Source organism: Neoarius graeffei, chromosome 21, assembly GCF_027579695.1.
Source record: "Neoarius graeffei isolate fNeoGra1 chromosome 21, fNeoGra1.pri, whole genome shotgun sequence".
Lineage (NCBI taxonomy): Eukaryota > Metazoa > Chordata > Actinopteri > Siluriformes > Ariidae > Neoarius > Neoarius graeffei.
In genome coordinates, this window is record NC_083589.1 from 1,190,747 (window position 1) to 1,211,278 (window position 20,532).

Genomic DNA, 20,532 nt, shown 5'->3' on the forward strand with positions numbered 1-20,532 from the left:
TAGACAAACTAATTAAGGACACAGGTGAAGATAATTAGGCAATTAACACAAACACAAAACACAGGAACAGTGGCGGCCTCTAGAGGCCAAAATAAACACGACATGAAAAGGAAATAACAGCGGCCTCTAGAGGCCAAAACAGTCCTAGTCCTAACAGAGGCATTTTATATTATATTTTAAGGTAACTTCATGTTGTGTTGTGAGGTTCTACGCACTTTAACTTTTGAACCAACAGGTGCATTTGGATAAGTAAAGCCTATTTTTCTGCATTTTTGTAGTCCTGGTAATCTTTTATATTGGTAAAGTTGTTTATAGGACCATTTCTCAGTGTCTTTGTTTTTTTAATCAATAGTTTTTTCAGTAATAACTTAATATTTAACATCTCACTCAATTTTAATCACAAAAAGAGAAAATCGCAACAATTTATCGCAACTTTCACTTCCTCCCGCAATGTAATCGCAACAAAAACCTAAAAAACACCACAACTTTCATCGCAATTTTTTGGAAACCCCCCCACAACATCAGACATTTTAGCCCGCAACAATCACAAAAAAGGCCCGCGAAATCCTGGGGGGACTGAATATTGTCTGTCTGTGTGTGTTTATGTCTCTTAACCTAAAGGTTCCCACTGGGTGGCAGAGTATATTAGTATGGGATGTGAAATCTATGAGCCTAGTGCAGCAGGCATAATCATGCATGGGTGATGGTGAAATTCCACAGAATTTTGTGAAAATAGGTTGTGTGGTGTTCGCATAATCCCGCTTACAGATGTACAAACAGATGCTGCTGCGCCACCACAGAGCAGTCACCAACTCCATATCCTTTCGTGTTCATTGCTAGGCTGACTGTTTTTCTTCATTATTATACTGTATATATTTTATTGCAGCTTTTCTCCATGTAAAACATCTTAAATCTACCTTGAAAGTGCTGCTGCTGTTGTAATGAAGCGACTGAATGAATCAAATTGCGTTGCTTGTCTGTGGACCCTGAATAATATTTGATGGATGTCACCCCAGGTTTGCCTCATGACAGGGGGGTATAAGTAAACCTTTACTGAATATGATATGTCATGTTACTCAGTGCGATACTTACATTCGGACAATTCTGCCAATATGGCCTCCTTCTCTTTGGTCAACTCCTCTAGTTATTTGGATTGAGAATCGTCTTTTTCCTGAGCCTTCATCAGCTGTGTGCAATTTCTTGTCCGACAGCACAGTTGTGGGGGACGGTGGCATAGGGTTACCTGAAACTACACAGAAAAGGACCAGCGGCAGCTAGTTAACCAAAAGTGATTGTTAATATAACATTGTGTTATAACTAGGGATGGGAATTGGTAAGATATTATGGATGTCAAATCCATTATCGATTCTGCTTATTGATCCAATTCTTTATTGATTCCTTTATCGATTCCTGATTTATGTGAGGAAAACCTACAGAAATCAGCTGATTAGGATCAGACAGGAGGGTGCCTGCTGACCTGATAGCTGGTTGCAATATCTCAATTCATATCATTAACTGCATTTACATGGGCATCTTATTTTCAATACAATTTTAATAATTCCGATTTTAAAAAAGTTGTCGGGCGGCACGGTGGTGTAGTGGTTAGCGCTGTCGCCTCACAGCAAGAAGGTCCTGGATTCGAGCCCCGGGGCCAGCGAGGGCCTTTCTGTGTGGAGTTTGCATGTTCTCCCCGTGTCCGCGTGGGTTTCCTCTGGGTGCTCCGGTTTCCCCCACAGTCCAAAGACATGCAGGTTAGGTTAACTGGTGACTCTAAATTGACCGTAGGTGTGAATGTGAGTGTGAATGGTTGTCTGTGTCTATGTGTCAGCCCTGTGATGACCTGGCGACTTGTCCAGGGTGTACCCCGCCTTTCGCCCGTAGTCAGCTGGGATAGGCTCCAGCTTGCCTGCGACCCTGTAGAAGGATAAAGCGGCTAGAGATAATGAGATGAGATGAGAAAAAAGTTGTCCATGTAAATGAGACTATTGATAGAAAATGCAGTCGCAAGCTTGCCAGAGTGGTTTACTACCGATTCTCAATCTGAACTGGTTCTCGATTCCCATCTGTAGTTATAATGCCAGCTATAACAATAACTACTATCCTTAATAGCAGTGGTGGATAGTAACCAAGTACAATTACTCGAGTATTGTACTTGAGTACCAATTTGAGGTACTTGTACTTTATTTGAGTCTTTCCATTTGATGCTACTTTATACTTCCACTCCACATCTCAGAGGCAAATATTGTACGTTCTACTCCACTACATTTGTCTGACAGCTTTAGTTATGTTTCATATTACAACACTTCATATCCTTCCTCTCCAGTGTAAACCATGTATCTCCAAATGTGCTGATTTTGAATGTTTGTGATAAACTGAGGGATTGTGTTTCTTTATGGGTTGAGAGAATTCTCCTGCTCCTTAAACGAATTAAACTATTTAAAAATCCTCTTGGATTTGCTGGAAAATGCACTGTTTTTCTGAGCTCATGAAAAGTTGACTTTTTAGAGATAAATGTTTCTCACAGAACAGTGATGCTGCAAACAGGCTGTGATGATCTTATAGATTAAATGACCCAACAGCATATAAAGTAGTTAAAATGAGCTCAAACTTAAACATCTACAACAGTAAAATGCAACATGAACATTAATGTAGTCGTAATATTAATCCAAAACATTCTATATGACCGAAAAAAAAAAAAAAACACTGAGAAGGCCTATTTTACTGCACAATTCATACTTTTACTTTTGATATTTAAAGTAGATTTTGCTGATAATACTTACAGACTTTTACTTCCGTAAGGTTTTGAATGCAGGACTTTTACTTGTAGTGGAGTATTTTCACAGTGTGATATTCGTACTTTTACTGCACAAGCACAAAGTATTCAATGTTTTCTGTAACACGAACTCATCCCCTTGCATCGATCTGCATTAACTATGTAGGATTAGCAAAACTATCATGTCCGTCAGGTAGTGTTGATAAAGTTGGCTAGACTAGCCGATATAGCTAATATAGCTAACTTTCTAAAAAACGATTAGCGTTTGTGCTTGCTTGATAGCTTAGCAGATTTATCCAGTCAAAATAAGTCAACAAATAAGTTAGCCTGCAATCGTGAATTTAGTACTTTGGGTTTACTGAATACTGTAATGTTAGCTTACTTGTGCTGGTGCTAGCTTCTTCCCCATCTTCGATAATAGAGTGTCACTTGGAGCGCTTAGCTCTTGTTCTGGCATGCATGTTCCAGCTTCAGAGTGTCTAACGAACAGTGTTTAATTATCATACAAGCTCAAAATGATCACATTTTGATGAAAAGTAGCTTAGATGAGTCATATCCAAGAGACATTTCTGGTCTATCTGAGAAACTCAGGAGGATCTTCTACAAACACAACATTCCGGTCCATTTCAGACCCAGTAACACCCTGAAGCAGAAACTGGTCCACCCTAAGGACAGAATAGCCAGACACAAACAGGTCAACGTAGTGTATGCAATTCAGTGCAGTGAGGAATGCACAGACTCATATATTGCGGAACAAAACAACCGCTTCACAGGTGCATGGCTCAACACAGGAGAGCCAGTTCCTCAGGCCAGGACTCTGCTGTCTACCTTCATCTTAACAACAAAGGACACTCATTTCAGGATTGTAGCGTACGCATTTTAGCCAGAGAGGATCATTGGTATGAGCGAGGAGTTAAAGAAGCCATTTTTGTCAACCTGGAACGGCCATCACTGAACAGAGGTGGTGGTCTAAGACACCATTTATCAGCCACCTACGTACAATGCAGTCCTTGGCACACTTCCCAGACAACTGAATGCACACCAAAACCCAGCTGTTTTCAGTGACTCACAGGAGGACAGAGAGAACCAACAAACCATTGATCACCCCAATGACTCTCTAGGCCGTTCACACCCAGCCCCCAGTGACCCACACCAACAGGATGACTCAACAACACCTTAGGATTGCTTTTCATCCATGAGAGAATAAATACCTGATACTCCCTATTAGTCAGACAGAACTGAAGAAGCCTTTCGGATGAGAGGTGAAACGTCTTCAAGAATCTTCAAGCAAGTCCAGTTGCTCTCTTTTACCACCCACAGTTGTTTGTACTGTTTCTTTACAAATGAGGGCGTTTCTTTGTGGGTGGATTAGTGATGTAATGAGGTTTATATTACAGTAGCAAAACCACTGTGTAGAAATTTACCAGTAAAAGTTCAAGTCATTTTTTTTATTTCTCAAAATAAGTAATGACTCCAGCTACCAAATAAATGTACAGGAGTAAAAATTACAGGTGCAGTTACAGTGCTATTAAATAAAGCAAAGTAAAAGTATAAATAAACTCATGGAGTAAAGTAATTCAGAAAAGATTTTTGCCTTCTTTTTCTTTTCCAATATGCTGTTTTGTTATTCTGTTTCTTTAGGTGGTATTGGTTTGCACCCCTTTGGCCTTTTGGAATTAAAAAAATAAAATTTTAGTGTACTTAAGTAAATAGACATTCCTCCACTGATTTTTAATCATTAATAATCCACTAAGATCCACATATTTCTTTAAATCAGGTGTGGTGGAGCAGGAAAACATCGAAAACCTGCAGGTCAGGGGAAAAACCAGTGCCTTATGGCACATACAGTACCATATTACTCTTTCTTCAAAAAAACATCTATTTTTCTAAATTGTGGAAGGAAATTCTGAAATTAGATACACTGGGCAACAATGAAGAGAGTGAAATAAAATGAAAATAAATAAATGAATAAAATCTACATCAAAGAAACGCCCCCCTTCCACCACCACCACCTTTCTGACCCCCCATCTTCTCCCAAACATTTTGCTATGACCCTGCGATTCCCGCACTTGCTGCTGACTCTAACACACACCTGCGGATTAAATCCTGGGAGGAGCCGAGACACTGCAGGTAAGGGCCCGTTTACACGAGGACGCTGTCGGGTAAAAACGACTAAATATTTTATCAGAAGTGCCTTTTGTTTACACGGGGACGGCGTTTCCGAGGCTGAAAAATGGATAAAATTGAAAACGCCTTCCAGAGTGGATAAGTTAAAAACGGCCCCCATTGCATATCCGTCTAAACTACCCAATACGTGAAACTCTGCTCGGATCTGCTCACGTCGGGTACGCGTTTACGTCATACATATGTCATATACTGCACATGCCAGCCCGGGAAGTAAGAAAGTAAGTAAAAAAGTAAGAGCATGTCTGATTACATCGATCCAACGGACCTTCAAGCTGCTCTGTGTTTTAATGCACTAGATGTGTTTTCCTGCTCACCCGCCCAGCTGGAGCTCCTCAGTTTGGTGTCGCCAAGTTACACACACACGCACGCGCGCGCCGCCTATTCAAGCCGCTCGTGAAACCATAAACCCGAGACTGAAAACAAAACTAGCAGCCGAACGGATTTATTTTGCTGAGATGGACACTGCCTTTTCTCTTCTTCACCGAAACAAGAGTGAGTGTTACTTAATAAAGGCAGATTAAGAGAGTTTCGGTTTGCTCCTGCTCCTCCCTCGAGCACTACAGTACCTCAGCCGGATCGGTGTTCTGTAAAGTTATCCTAGCAAGTTCTCATACAGACCGTTTTATTATTTAAAACAAGTCATTACAAATTATTTGACTCGGCCAAAGACTCGACCAATACGCACAAAACATAAAAATCGGCAAATGCGTGAAATTCTCACCGATTTTCTATCAGCCCAGCTGATCGGTGGGACAAAACTACTGTTGAATTTTCCTACCCTCCTGGATTTCGCGCATGTGTAGTAGGCTTGGTAGGATAACTTGACAGAACAGCGGCGCAGATGTGCAGATCAGACAAGACGGAAGATGTTGCGCATGCGTGCAGACATAGCGGAGACATTTATGCGTCACCGTATAGACGCAGATTTCCTCCTTGAAAACGGTCGTGTAGACGTGGAAAAAAGTGAGAACGAAAACGGACTTTTGCGTTTTTGTTTTATTCCATCCCCATGTAAAGTGGGCCTAAGACTGATGATGAAACTCAAAACTCAGGTCACAATTTTACGTTGTAACTACGTACTTACAATGTAGTGGTTTAGTAGATGTTACGTAGTGTTTTTACATAGTTACTATGTAAAATTCTGGACTACCAACAATGTTTTTACTACTTCATAAAGTTACATAAAGAAATTACATACCCACCATCTTCCCACTACCTTATGGGGACCTTCCCACTACCCTGTGGGGACCTTCCCACTACACTATGGATACTTTCACACTCATATGGGCACATTCTCACCACCTTACATTTTCACATCCTTTCTACTACCTTATTAAACCTAAGTAATTTTATGCAGAAAACATGGAAGAAGCAACAATATTTTGCATAGTTGGTGCATTTATTTCAACAAAAAAATCGCATAAAATGGCATAAAAACCTACAGAGACTGACTGCAATATTTACACACGTGCCAACCATTATTTTTGTTCTGGCTGATATAATGGTGAACCAGTATTCAATGTGGAACACCTTATTATAAAAGTCTGAGATTTAACCCTCCTCTTGTGTTCGGGTCGCCACTGACCCGTTTTAGTTTTTAAAGGTGTAAAACAACCACTTAATGTTAATTTATTACATCAAGGCTTTTTGACTTTGCCAGGAATCTCTAGTTGAACAAAATAGAAAAAGAAATTTTTGTTTTCCTAAATCTGAAAATGGTCTAGCAAAAAATATAATACTTATGTGCAGTTGTTTCTGTATGCGACGGGCTACTTCATGACAAAATAATTACAGCTTGGGCTTAGAGGGCAAACAATACACACTGTAAAAAAAGAATAGTCGAGAATACTTGAAATTTCAAGGCAACAGTCTGCATTAAGAATTTTATGTTTTGCCAACGATGTATGCCCATGATAATCCAAACTATGATAACACTGTTATCTTTATTAAGAATTCTTAATTAAGTCAATTTTCAATTCCTCATTCTGCCAACATAGATTTCTCTTTTTGCTGAAGAGTGGCATTCACAGTAGTACAAAAAGGCAATTGAGGTTCTCACAATTTTTGGGGGGGCTTTTTTACCTTTATTTGGATAGGACAGTGTAGAGACAAGAAATGAGCAGGAGAGAGACAGAGAAGGAAATGACCTCAGGTCGGAATCGAACCCAGGTCCCCAGACTTATGGTATGGCGCCTTATCCACCTGAGCCACGACAACATTATTTTCAACTGGAGAGAGAACCACATTGCCCAGCCCTTGCATTTGGGAGAGGAAACCCCGTGTCTTGGTCATTAAGAGCATGTGCTGAATAAACACCTGTGGCAATTATGTATTTTCAATTCAGATTATTCACTATTGCATATTTACACATCATTGAGGTGCACCCTATCAGTTTGATGTGGATTTTTCTGTTCGTTAATAATTATTCATATTTTCTTGTCCATTCAATTGTGAATATGGAATTACTTGAACAAAGCATAATTCTATTTTTTAGAATTATCCACATCAAGAAAAATCCACATCAAACTGATAGGGTGCACCTCAATGATGTGTAAATATACAATAGTGAATAATCTGAATTGAAAATACATAATTGTCACAGGTGTTTATTCAGCGCATGCTCTGAATGACCAAGACACGTGGTTTCCTCTCCCAAATGCAAGGGCTGGGCAATGTGGTTCTCTCTTTGGTTGAAGTTCATGTTGTCGTGGCTCAGGTGGGTAAGGGGCCATACCATAAATCTGGGGGCCTGGGTTTGATTCTGACCTGAGGTCATTTCCTGATCTCTCTCTCTCTCTCTCTCTCCTGCTCATTTCCTGTCTCTACACTGTCCTATCCAAATAAAGGTGAAAAAAGCCCCCCCAAAAATTGTGATAACCTCAATTGCCTTTTTGTACTATTGTGAATGCCACTGTTCAGCAAAAAGAGAAATCTATGTTGGCAGAATGAGGAATTGAAAATTGACTTAATTAAGAATTCTTAATAAAGATAACAGTGTTATCATAGTTTGGATTATCATGGGCACATCGTTGGCAAAACATAAAATTATTAATGCAGACTGTTGCCTTGAAATTTCAAGTATTCTCAACTATTCTTTTTTACAGTGCATTTTCACTCGATTCATGTGTTACCTGGCTGGTGGGGCAGGGGAAGAGCTGACTGACTGCCCGATGTGTTGTCTGTGCTACGACAAGGCCGTGGCTTCCAGGACGCTATGCTGCTGCAACCTCACATTGAATGCACTGCACGCTTGTTCACGTGACAGAGCAAGAGAGACAGAGGTCCGGTGTGTGTGCGGAGGGGGCACACATCGGGACATTATTTTCACACACGCTTTTAATGCCGCGGCTTTTCTAAAAGATCATGTCAACATTGGCCTCAGTAAACTGTAAAAAAAAATTCAAAAGGGCACTTTTTTGGACAGAGGGCAGAGGGGCAGGTGCTTGAGCACCACCTCGTGTCTATCTGTGCACACCACTGGTCATGCACTGAAAAAAGTGAAACAAAGCTGTTGTTCATTGAATGTATTTGTTTTCATTCCAGTGAATAAAAAAAAATAGTTTGCTCCCATATTCAAAAGTTGTTTAAATGAATTTAAAATATTCAGGTTTAACAAAGATTATTTATCTTTGTTAAACCTGAATATTTTAAATTCATTTAAACAACTTTTGAATATGGGAGCAAACTATTTTTTTTTTATTCACTGGAATGAAAACAAAGACATTCAATGAACAACAGCTTTGTTTCACTTTTTTCAGTGTACATTAAGTAATAAAACCAATGTATTTAGGGGCACCGTGGTTTAGTCAACTAAGGTGCCATACCATAAGTCTGAGAACCCAGGTTTGATTCCAACTTGAGGTCATTTCCTGATCCCTCCCTGTCTCTCTTTCCCCAGCTCATTTCCTGTCTCTACACTGTCCTATCCAATAAAGGTAAAAAAAACCCAATGTATTTAATTTAGGAAAATCTGAAATAATTGCTTTGGTTCAACCATCAGAAATTGGTTTACATGAAGTTAAATATTTCAGGTCAAATCAAATGAATTATTTATATTGTATAACACTATAATATTAGGTGTGATCGATTACCTCAATTTTTTTAATTTGAGCCAATGTTTAATTTTTTTCAGTGTGGGCCACATAAAAATGAGTGAGCATTATGGATTTATGAATTAAAGACATACATTTTAAAAAATAGTTGGATTTTATGATAAAATGCCACACATCAATAAGTAATATTATTAGTACTGGATGTCACTACACAGATATTCAGACTGACAGATCACAAATGTAAGTCATTTATTCAAGTAGTGTTTCTATCTTTTGATAAAATGTGTACGCTAGCATGTCTCTTTTGTAAGTAAGAATAGAACTCCCTGTCTGATCTGGTATTTTGCCGTGGATCTGCACTCCTCGGCCTGAACAGCTCTTCAAGGTCCTCTGTCTCGGAGACAAATTTGCAAACCAGTTAATATCTTGCAGAACGAATGGAATTAATTAAGCTAATGGTCAGATTTTACTGTTTGTTTTTAATGAATGTAATATGCAAACCTTGGAGATGAATGATATTCCCAAGAGATAAAAATAAATTCCACCTCAGTGAATTTTTCTATAGATTGCATAATAAATGCATGTAACAGTAAAACAAACTAAAATAGTGTGGAACAGCGTTATGAAACATTCCAAATACCCCAAAAAGTAGTCTACATATGTTGTGACAGAATAAATTTTGTGAAACAATTTAGTTTTTAAATTTCACCAAACATTCATATTAGGATGCATGTTTATCAGTTTATATTGTAACAATACGAAATAACTGACCAAAGTCAGCTTTTGATTGAAATCAGGAGGTAGTTAAACCTTCACAGCTTTAAACCATGGTTTAAAAAAGTGAATGAAATTCCCCATAAAGGATCCACACTAACATTCAGTAACAGGGTTGCCACTCAAGTAAGATTTCAAAATGGTGCCGCGGCGCGCTTTCCTGCGGTGGATACTCATACACTAAAATTAGTTAAAATAAACATTTAACGATAACATTTGCATCTAATATATCATCAGACTTAATCACCTTACATTTATGGAATCAATTTTGTGCCAAAATGTTCATACAATACTTTTGAAATATCAAACAAAAACTACAAATCAAAATACAAAAAAAAGTCAATTTTTTTAGACCGGCAAACAAATTATTCGTGTAATTGTGCAAAATATCAGTCTATTACTCTTCAGAAACCTTTTATTTTTGTTCTGTGTCTTTCTCAGTTTTGTTTGCCGTAATTTATTTTGGTTGCGATTCCAGCTTTCTCGTTTGCGCTCCCTGACTTTTTGCTGCAGTTTTGGCACAAACTTCCTGTGTGGGTGGGCTGTCCAGGAACGCATTCCCATTGGCTAACTTGCGTTTGACTGACAGCTACGCTCAGCCATTCCCCCAGAGGCTGTTGCGGCCATTTCCTACTCGGATTCTGGCGGACTGTTTGACGAGTGACCGATCCATTGACGGTAAACAAGGATCGAGTGGACTTCAGTGGCAACTATGATATTGAATTAATTCAACAAAGTGTAAATTCAGTATCATAGTCGCCACTGAAGTCCACTCGATCCTTGTTTACAGTCAATGGATCGGTCACTCGTCAAACAGTCCGCAAGAATCCGAGTAGGGAATGGCTGAGCGTAGCTGTCAGTCAAACGCAAGTTAGCCAATGGGAATGCGTTCCTGGACAGCCCACCCACACGTGAAGTTTGTGCCAAAACTGCAGCAAAAAGTCAGGGAGCGCAAACAAGAAAGCTGGAATCGCAACCAAAATAAATTACGGCAAACAAAACTGAGAAAGACGCAGAACAAAAATAAAAGGTTTCTGAAGAGTAATAGACTGATATTTTGCACGATTACACGAATAATTTGTTTGCCAGTCTAAAAAAATTGACTTTTTTTTCTTTTTTGTATTTTGTTTTGTCGTATTTGTTTGATATTTCAAAAGTATTGTATGAACATTTTGGCACAAAATTGATTCCATATACATTCACATTTACTATTCTTACCTTGAAAGATTCTGTTGATCAAAGCTCTCTGATTATAATGAAACACCGTCCCTTTGCATGAATAAAAAAAACTGGGACGGAAGTCGATCCAACGGGTTTTGAAAGACCGACGCGATCCGGAGCCGCAAAGCATGATGGGATAGAGGTCAGCCCAAAGTTCGGGACATTCAGCATGCCCTTTTCCCGCCAAGTTAACAGGGTGAAGTGGGGTGGTGGAGGGGGTCACGGGATAGGGGCGGGTATTGGCTTTGGAAAAAAAGTGGGGGGATATTGATAATTTCTATGAAAAGTGTCGACGAATGGCCCGAAGGCAGTGCCCTGGAAAATGAAAATGTACATGTTCATTCAGTGAATTTGAGCATATTTTGAATATTTTTGCTTGCTTCAAGCTTTCTGTTGTGTTTACTCTTTTATACCTCCCCCCCTCCCCTGGTCACTGAAGGGGGGTGGGGGGTTACGGATCCGCCACTGGGGGATCACAAAAATAAAAATTCTCAATCACACATCACAGGAATAGAAACAGGCTCAAATCACGGGTCATCGAAATTGGCAATCATGGATCATGTGAAAGTCCTCCCCTTCAGTTAAAGTTTTGCGTGTACCGAACATGATTTGGGATTAAAAAAAATAACACTAATAGTTATATTCGAGGGTTACAATGCAGATAAACTGATAAGACAAACTGCAAAATCATGAATCTATGAACTTTTATTTCATTGAAATGGCCTCATTCAGTGCTATTTTAAAGTTAAATAAACCACGATCAATTCATCAATAGACCAAGATCACATTGTTAATGTTATTCACAGAGACATACAACAAAATGTACGAAAGCAAATTATTAATACATCGATCATCAAATAGAAAATACACACAACATGTAGACTAGGACATACGTTACTGGATGGTCGCTGGATAGTGTGTCCATTAGATATTACCACTACGTTGTCATTACGTATTACCACTATGTTGTCATTAATACATTGTCATTACGTATTACCACTACGTTGTCGTTACTGTGGTGTCGTTACGTATTACCACTACTGTACGTTGTCATTATGTATTACCACTACGTTGTCGTTACTAGGGTGTCATTACATATTTCCACTATGTTGTCATTACGTATTGGCACGACGTTTTATTAGGACGTGCCTACTACATAACTATGACGTATTTCCCTGACATTACCAGACCACTATCTAACCACTACATCGTATATACGTATGTGTTTGCTGGGATGTAAAGAACCTGTTCACACTCTGGAAGAAGATTGCCACTGAAAACAAGATGCCGACAGTCACTGGCGCTTTTCAAGTCAAGTCAAGTGAACTTGATTGTAAATTCTGCCATATGTACAGGACAGACAGGATTGAAATAGTGTTTCTCCCACACCCTCGGTGTAAATACAAATAAAGTAAGTATGTCTGTGTGTATATATATATATATATATATATATATATATATATATATATATAGAGAGAGAGAGAGAGAGAGAGAGAGAGAGTTCTGTACAAAACTTTTAGGCATCCTATTTTTTAATGAAATCTTTGTGATAGATTTTTATTTTATGACTTCTGCATGGGGGCAGCATGGTGGTGTAGTGGTTAGCACTGTCGCCTCACAGCAAGAAGGTCCGGGCTCGAGCCCCGTGGCCGGCGAGGGCCTTTCTGTGCGGAGTTTGCATGTTCTCCCCGTGTCCGTGTGGGTTTCCTCCAGGTGCTCCGGTTTCCCCCACAGTCCAAAGACATGCAGGTTAGGTTAACTGGTGACTCTAAATTGACCGTAGGTGTGAATGTAAGTGTGAATGGTTGTCTGTGTCTATGTGTCAGCCCTGTGATGACCTGGTGACTTGTCCAGGGTGAACCCTGCCTTTCACCTGTAGTCAGCTGGGATAGGCTCCAGCTTGCCTGCGACCCTGTAGGACAGGATAAAGCGGCTAGAGATAATGAGATGAGATGGGATGAGACTTCCGCATGATCCAGTCAGTACAAAAACATTTTAGATTTCAAACATTAGTTTTCTGCAACAAAATTAAATGATTAAATGTTACAAAAGGGCGGCACAGTGGTGCCTCACAGCACACCTCACAGCAAGAAGGTTCTGGGTTCGAGCCCAGTGGCTGACGGGGGTCATTCTGTGTGGAGTCTGCATGTTCTCCCCGTGTCTGTGTGGGTTTCGTCTGGGTGCTCCGGTTTCCCCCACAGTCCAAACACATGCAGCTTTGGTTCACATGGATCAGCCTTGGGCTGAAGAGCCCCTGAGCGAGGCTCCGGACCCACAACTGCTCCCCGGGCGCTGTAGCATAGCTGACCACTGCTCTGGGTGTGAGTGTGTGTGCTCACTGCTCACGTGTGTGTGTGTGTGTGTGTGTGTGTGTGTGTGTGTGTGTGTGTGTGTGTGCGTGTGTTCACTGCTTCAGATGGGTTAAATGCCGAGAGGAAGTTCACTGTGCTTGAGTGTACGTGTGATAAATAAAGTTGTTGTTCTTCATCTTAAAAAATGATTGAATGACAGTAAAGAAAGCAGCAGATTTCAGAAAAGATCATTTTCAGGAAAAAAAAATGAAGGCTGCTGAGTTTTTTGCAAAAATAAGAAACAAGTGTGCCAGTAAAAACCTCCAGAAGAACTGTGGCTGGTTCTGCAAGACTTTCACTAAAACATATCTTTGAAGGTGTCTTTGTTCTCCAGCATTTCTTTACACATGCCCAAGAATTTTGCACAGTAGTGTGTGTGTGTGTGTGTGTGTGTGTGTGTGTGCACTTCTGGTGACATCTAGAGCTGATTGTTACCAGTTGAACATGTTGAGGAAAAGGTGATATTTTACTTGTAATTTTACTGATTTCCCACCAGAAAAACAGAAATAAACCCCAATAGTAGTCGCCCTGATGTGGGTGGAGTCCTGGAGCACGACAGGCAGGAGATGATGTTCACACACACTTTATTTTTAAGACTATCGCTTTTCAGCTTCATTCATTCACTCACTCACAATTCACACACACACACACAACATGACAATTTTTCCATCCACTAGATGGCAGAAAAGCGGTTCCAACCTGAGAATACTCATCACATCTCATTATCTCTAGCCACTTTATCCTGTCCTACAGGGTCGCAGGCAAGCTGGAGCCTATCCCAGCTGACTACGGGCGAAAGGCGGGGTACACCCTGGACAAGTCACCAGATCATCACAGGGCTGACACATAGACACAGACAACCATTCACACTCACATTCACACCTACGGTCAATTTAGAGTCACCAGTTAATCTAACCTGCATGTCTTTGGACTGTGGGGGAAACCGGAGCACCCGGAGGAAACCCACGCGGACACGGGGAGAACATGCAAACTCCACACAGAAAGGCCCTCGCCGGCCACGGGGCTCGAACCCAGAACCTTCTTGCTGTGAGGTGACAGTGTGAACCACTACACCACCATGATGCCCAGGTAGGGAGATGGTACATGGTAATCTACATGAATGTGAGGACCCAAGGTTTCCCAGCAGAACATTGCCCAGAGCATCACACTGCCTCCTCCGGCTTGCCTTCTTCCCATTCTGCATCCTGGTGCCATATCTTCCCCAGGTAAGCAACACACACACACCTGGCCATCCACATGATATAAAAGAAAATGTGATTGATCAGACCAGGCCACCTTCTTCCTTTCCTCTTTGGTCCAGTTCTGATGCTCATGTCCCCGTTGTAGGTCTTTTGCCAGTGGACAGGGGTCAGCATGGGCACTCTGACCGCTCTGCAGCTACACAGCCCCAAACACAGCAAGCTGCAATGCACTGTGTGTTCTGACTCCTTTCTATCACAGCCAGCAGGAACTTTTTCAGCAGGTTGTGTTACAGGAGCTCTTCTGTGTGATGGGACGAGATGGTCTAGCCCAGTGATTCTCAAACTGTGGTACGCGTACCACTAGTGGTACGCGGGCTCCATTCTAGTGGTACGCCAAAGAATCACTTAATTAAATATAAATTTTAAAAAAACAGTGAAATACTATCCATAATATCCAAATGGATGAAAATATCTTATCAACCGATGACAAGAAAATGAAAGGAGATACAAATTAAGTTAATAATTTTAAAAAGTTTGCAAGTGCTTCTGGGTAGCCATACGTAGCATACGTACGCATTCCCGCCGGTTCCGCTGACAGACGGTTATCCGCCATTGGTAGCTACAGAGTAGGCTGTGATGGGAAAAGGTGGAGGTGGCTTTGCTAATTATGATGAGTAGGACAAAATTACTGTCGTGGCTTAAATCCGCGAATGGGAGCGTGGATCAGGGGAGAGGGAGAACTGAAGAGGACGTGTGTGAGCCGAGCGCGGATGCTAACAACAGTGGCAAAACCAGCCCCAGAACTGCTAGCAAACAGCAGAAACCAGTGAGGAGGAAGTATGGCGAAAAATACATAAAACTGGGATTCATTTGGAGCGGGACAGAGGAGCTGCCCAGACCGCAGTGTGTTGTATGCGGCGACGTTCTGAGCAATGAGTCCATGAAACCATCGCATCTCAAACGGCATCTTACAACCAAACACACAGCACTAAAGGACAAACCAATGGATTTTTTTTTAATGAAAACGTGATGAACTGAAGCAGTCCAAGTCCACCATTCTGTCCTCTGGTACACCCGTAGCCAAAGCACAGGAAGCTTCATATCGTGCCAGCCTCCTGATCACCAGAGCCGGTAAGCCGCACACAATCGGGGAACTGCTGTGTTTACCATTAGCCAAAGAGATGACACGTATCATGTGTGGAGAGAAAGCTGCCAGAGAGTTAAACTTGGTGCCGCTTTCAAACGACACCGTGTCAAGGAGAATAAACGACATGGCTGACGATGTTAAAAAGACACTGATTGAGCACATTAAGAACAGTAGATATTTTGCCATACAGCTTGATGAGACTACAGATGTTGCAGATTTGGCCAATTTATTGGTTTATGTGAGATATGAATATGACGGTGTGGCACAGGAGTACTTTATGTTCTTATGTACTATGTACTTATGCAAATATTCCAGTTACTGAACAAGTTCATCCAGGAGCATGGCTTGGACTGGGAAACGTGTGGGTGTATGAAACACTGAAGGCATCTTTCAGAAAGGACACTCTGTTGGACTTTTGGATAAAGCAGTACAGTGAATATCCTGTGCTTTCTGACAAGGCTGTGTGATTTCTCCTTTCTTTTGTGACCACCTACCTGTGCGAGAAAGGCTTCTCTTCACTTGTTGTCATAAAAACAAAGTACAGAAGCAGGGTGGATGCTGAGCCAAACCTGAGACTGAAGCTGACCTCCATTGACCCAGATGTTGCAGGACTGTGTTCACAGAGGCATGCACACCCATCACATTAAGCTCAGTAAGTTGTCAATCAATAGTCAGTCAATAGTCTGTGTATATTTAACTACAGCTGTTATTCTTAATGCTTTTCCTCACTTTTGTTTTATTCTTAATCTTATTGTTCTTCCTCTGTTTGTGGGTGTGTGTTTCTGTTTCAGAAAGCAGTCACTGGGGTTAAGAATCGGCAAGAACTGCAGCTATGCGTAGCCTGTTTTGATTTTTTTCAAGTACATCAAGTACAGTACTTTTTTTTTTACTTAACATTTAAGTACAGTACAGTTATTTGACTTTTAAGTACATTTTCATTTAATTTTTAAGAACTGTCTTTTAATATTTATTTTAGTACAGTGTTTATTTCACTTTTATGTGCAATTAATTTTATTTGATTCATTATTTAAGTACAGTGTTTTATTTTCCTATATTTAAACACAGCGTTACTGTTCAAAGTACTGTGTGTAATGTTACAGTGGCCAACAATATTAAATATACTTGTTAAATAAAACCTCCGCCTTGTTTTTAATGAATACTTAGGCCTACTACGCTACTGTATTTTAATGTTGGTCATTATGGTGGTACTTGGAGAGCCAAGTATTTTCTGAGGTGGTACTTGGTGAAAAAAGTTTGAGAACCACTGGTCTAGCCTTCGCTCCCCTCGTGCATCAGTGAGCCTTGGGTGCCCATGACCCTCTCACCAGTTCACCAGTTTCCTTCTTTGGACCCCTTTTGGGAGAGACTCACCACTGCATACTGGGAACGCCCCACAAGACCTGCCATTGTGGAGAAGAAATGACCCAGTCATCCAGTAATCATAATTTTTGTGGCAAAAAAAGAAAGAAAACAAACAAACAAACAAAAATTAGTGGATGGGGATTGATGGGGGGAGAGGTGTGTGTTTGCCCAGGGTGCCATATATAGCTCACATTGCCACTGCCTAATATACCCCGCCCCTTTACAGTTGCCATTGTTACAAGATAATCAAAGTTCTTCATTTCACCTCTCATCATCATCATCATCATCATCATCCAGCAACATTCTAACAGCGCCCTCAGCAGGTCAGTTCAGAGAAAAATACATTTCATGAAACACAATGTCAGTTTGGAAGTGTTTTACTGCCATCTAGTGGATGGAAAATTATAATAAATAATCAAACTAAAATGGATTTTTATTATTCATAATATTAATCAGTGTGTGTGTGTGTGTGTGTGTGTGTGTGCGCGCGCACTGTAAAAAGAATAATTCACTGAAAATGAATGGATTTTTTTAATATGCAAATCTGTCGAATATGTGTAATAATGTTGAGGGAAAAAATGTTGAACTTCAGTTTAAAGTCTAGAAATTGTTATAATCATGGAATAATAATGCTATAATAGTGTAATACTTAAAATATTAAATATTTAAAGTTTACCATAATACCAGATTAAAGATTAGATGAGTGTGTGTGTGTGTGTGTGTGTGTGGGGAGGTCATGGTCAGTTCCCACCCCCAGACAGGTTTCCTCTATCACATGGCAGCTACCAATCAGGGACAGCAAAGACTCTCATGCGTGTCCTCCAAGGAACGTGACACCAGCCGACTGCATCTTTTTGATGCGGCTGCTGATGTAACATTAGGGGGCGGAGTAACACGCTCAGAGGAAAACGGTCTCCACCCATGAGCACGAGCTCACAGATGCCCATGATTAGCTATTGTCACTGTAATAGACAGGGGTCAGAGAGTACACCACCCCACCCTCCCTGAGAGCACGGAGCTCTTGGGCTTCCGGCCATGGATGGCTATGACATCATCAGGATCTGAACTAGTGACCTCCAGATGAGGGGGCAAATACTTTTCTGTTGTGGCCCTCAGGAGCCCAGTTAATTATAATTATTTGGAATGTCGCCAAAAAGAGTCTTCAGCTGAAAGAGAAAAAAAGACCAAAATGTGGCCCTAAAAGATGAAATGGGCCGACAGTGACGTGTCAAATCTAATGAATAATGTTAATGGTGATGTGAATTAGAAAGGGATTTATTTTTGCTGTTTTTGTGCCTGTGTTGTGCTGAATTCTGACTCCCTGCAGAATCTGACTCCCCTTCATGTGCACATGCAGATGGACCTGATTTCTGCTGTTTCTCTTCTCTTGCTAGATTGCAGTTCATTTTTAATTGTCCTCCACAGTAACCACCAGAATAATGCAAAACATCCCAACAAAGAGCCTCACAGTGAAACTAAATGCATCTAATGACCTGAAGACTTTGTGAGTGCGCTGTTCAGAATCCAACTTCCCTTCACATGCATGCAGGCCTCATAGTGTCCTTTTCCTCACATCGCATGTTCGCAACAGAAACTGGAGGAAATATGCAGCTTCACTATATGGATTCTGTAACACACATGAAGAGCAGTCTGATTCTGCCGGGAGTCTGAATTGGACACAACACCGGCAAGCGATTCCCAAGCTCATGAATCGGCCATCAATTCACGATGATTATATCGTTTATCTCCAGATTTTAAAATCTCAATCATGGACAAGGAATAAATCAATATCGCACAAGCTGATACTGCACTATTGCCCTTTCACCTGCCCCTGACTACCTCTATAAGCTGCTGTACCATTCTACAGCCCAGCCCACATTCTCATCATTATATATGTACATCCATATTTTTTATTTCTAATTCTGGACATTTTAGGACTTTTTTTTTTTACTGTAACCCAAATGTGACTGTACCTGTCCAATAACAATAAAGATTCTATTCTCAGGAACACAAACATCATCTATCATGAGTTTATACATGTACATCATCTAATTTAGGCACGCCAACATAATTTTATTTGTTTTATATATATATATATATATATATATATATATATATATATATATATATATATATATATATATATATACAGTGTATATATAAAATATTAGATGAAAAAACAAATATTGTGTGTGTGTGTGTGTGTGTGTGTTTAGCTGATGTAGTTGCAGTGTGCTGCAGTGGTTTAACAGTGTTTGTATCTGCTCTGTGCAGCTGTCAGGAATTAATGCTGTATGAGAGCCGAGTGCTTCCTCTCTCTGAAATCAGTGTGTGATGTGGTCGACTCTCATCAGTCACACAGCTCAGAGCTGGGAGGAGGAGCTCTGTTCATCAGTCACACAGCTCAGAGCTGGGAGGAGGAGCTCTGTTCATCAGTCACACCCCTCAGAGCCAGGAAGAGGAGCTCTGTTCATCAGTCACACCCCTCAGAGCCGGGAGGAGGAGCTCTGTTCATCAATCACACACGTCAGAGCCGGGAGGAGGAGCTCTGTTCATCAGTGCTGATGTTATTTTGATATATATGGAGAAAGTGAAAGATGCCTCGTCTGATTTGTTCTTGAGGCTGTGTGATGATTTCCTCTCATCTTTCTAATAAGGTAACAGTGAGTGTGATTGGTCTCTCTCTCTCTCTCTCTCTCTCTCTCTCTCTCTCTCTCTCTGTAGGGGCTGAGTGAGGCGACACACTTCTCTCAGTCACTCTGGGTGAGTGGAGGTGAACACATCGTGTACAGCGAGGAGGGAGATGGAAATCTGTCTGAGTTTTATTCTTCTCTCTTCCACATTCCATCTCTCTTCTGCAGGTAAGAACACACTGATTATTCACACTAAAACATCACACACTTCTCACTTTAACAGGAGAGATTATTTTTAATCATGAAATCTGAGAAAGTCTCATGGATCCACCGTAACTTTATAAGCAGTGAAACTTTCATTGTTATAGAATTTAAAAAGCTGTAGATGAGCAAACACACACCATCCTCAGGGTTTTTTTTTTCTGAGGCATCAGTTATAAAATCAGCTCCAGATTAATGTTTAGAGTTTACACATGATTTATTGTGAGTAAAAACACCTGAACTAACACAAGGCTGTGTTCGTGTGTGTGTGTGTTTGAGAGAGAGAGAGAGAGAGGGGGAGAGAGGGGGAGAGAATTCTCATGAACCACAATATAAACTGAAATATCTCTCTCTCTCTCTCTCTCTCTCTCTCTCTTTTGCTCTCTTTTCCCACTGTAATGCTTTATTGTATAAAATACATAATAATTGCACAGTAATATTGTAAATCAATAATATGAAAGTTAAATAATAAAGGAAAATGTTTCATTGAAACTGTAACATTTACTAAACTAACTAATTTATGCTAAATACTGTATTTCATAAACAAAGTCTTCATCCTTCTCTCTTGT

At 40.5% G+C, this 20,532-nt stretch overlaps 1 protein-coding gene across 1 annotated transcript in view; it reads left to right on the forward strand.

Moving 5' to 3' along the window:
* The first annotated feature begins 19,842 nt into the window (after positions 1–19,842).
* The window catches only part of LOC132869637 (deleted in malignant brain tumors 1 protein-like), a 46,105-nt gene continuing 45,415 nt past the window's right edge, over positions 19,843–20,532 (forward strand). Inside the window, exon 1 of the mRNA XM_060902930.1 lies at positions 19,843–19,930. Coding sequence (XP_060758913.1) covers positions 19,873–19,930 — 58 coding nt within the window. The 5' untranslated portion in view covers positions 19,843–19,872. The remainder of the gene's footprint in view (positions 19,931–20,532) is intronic.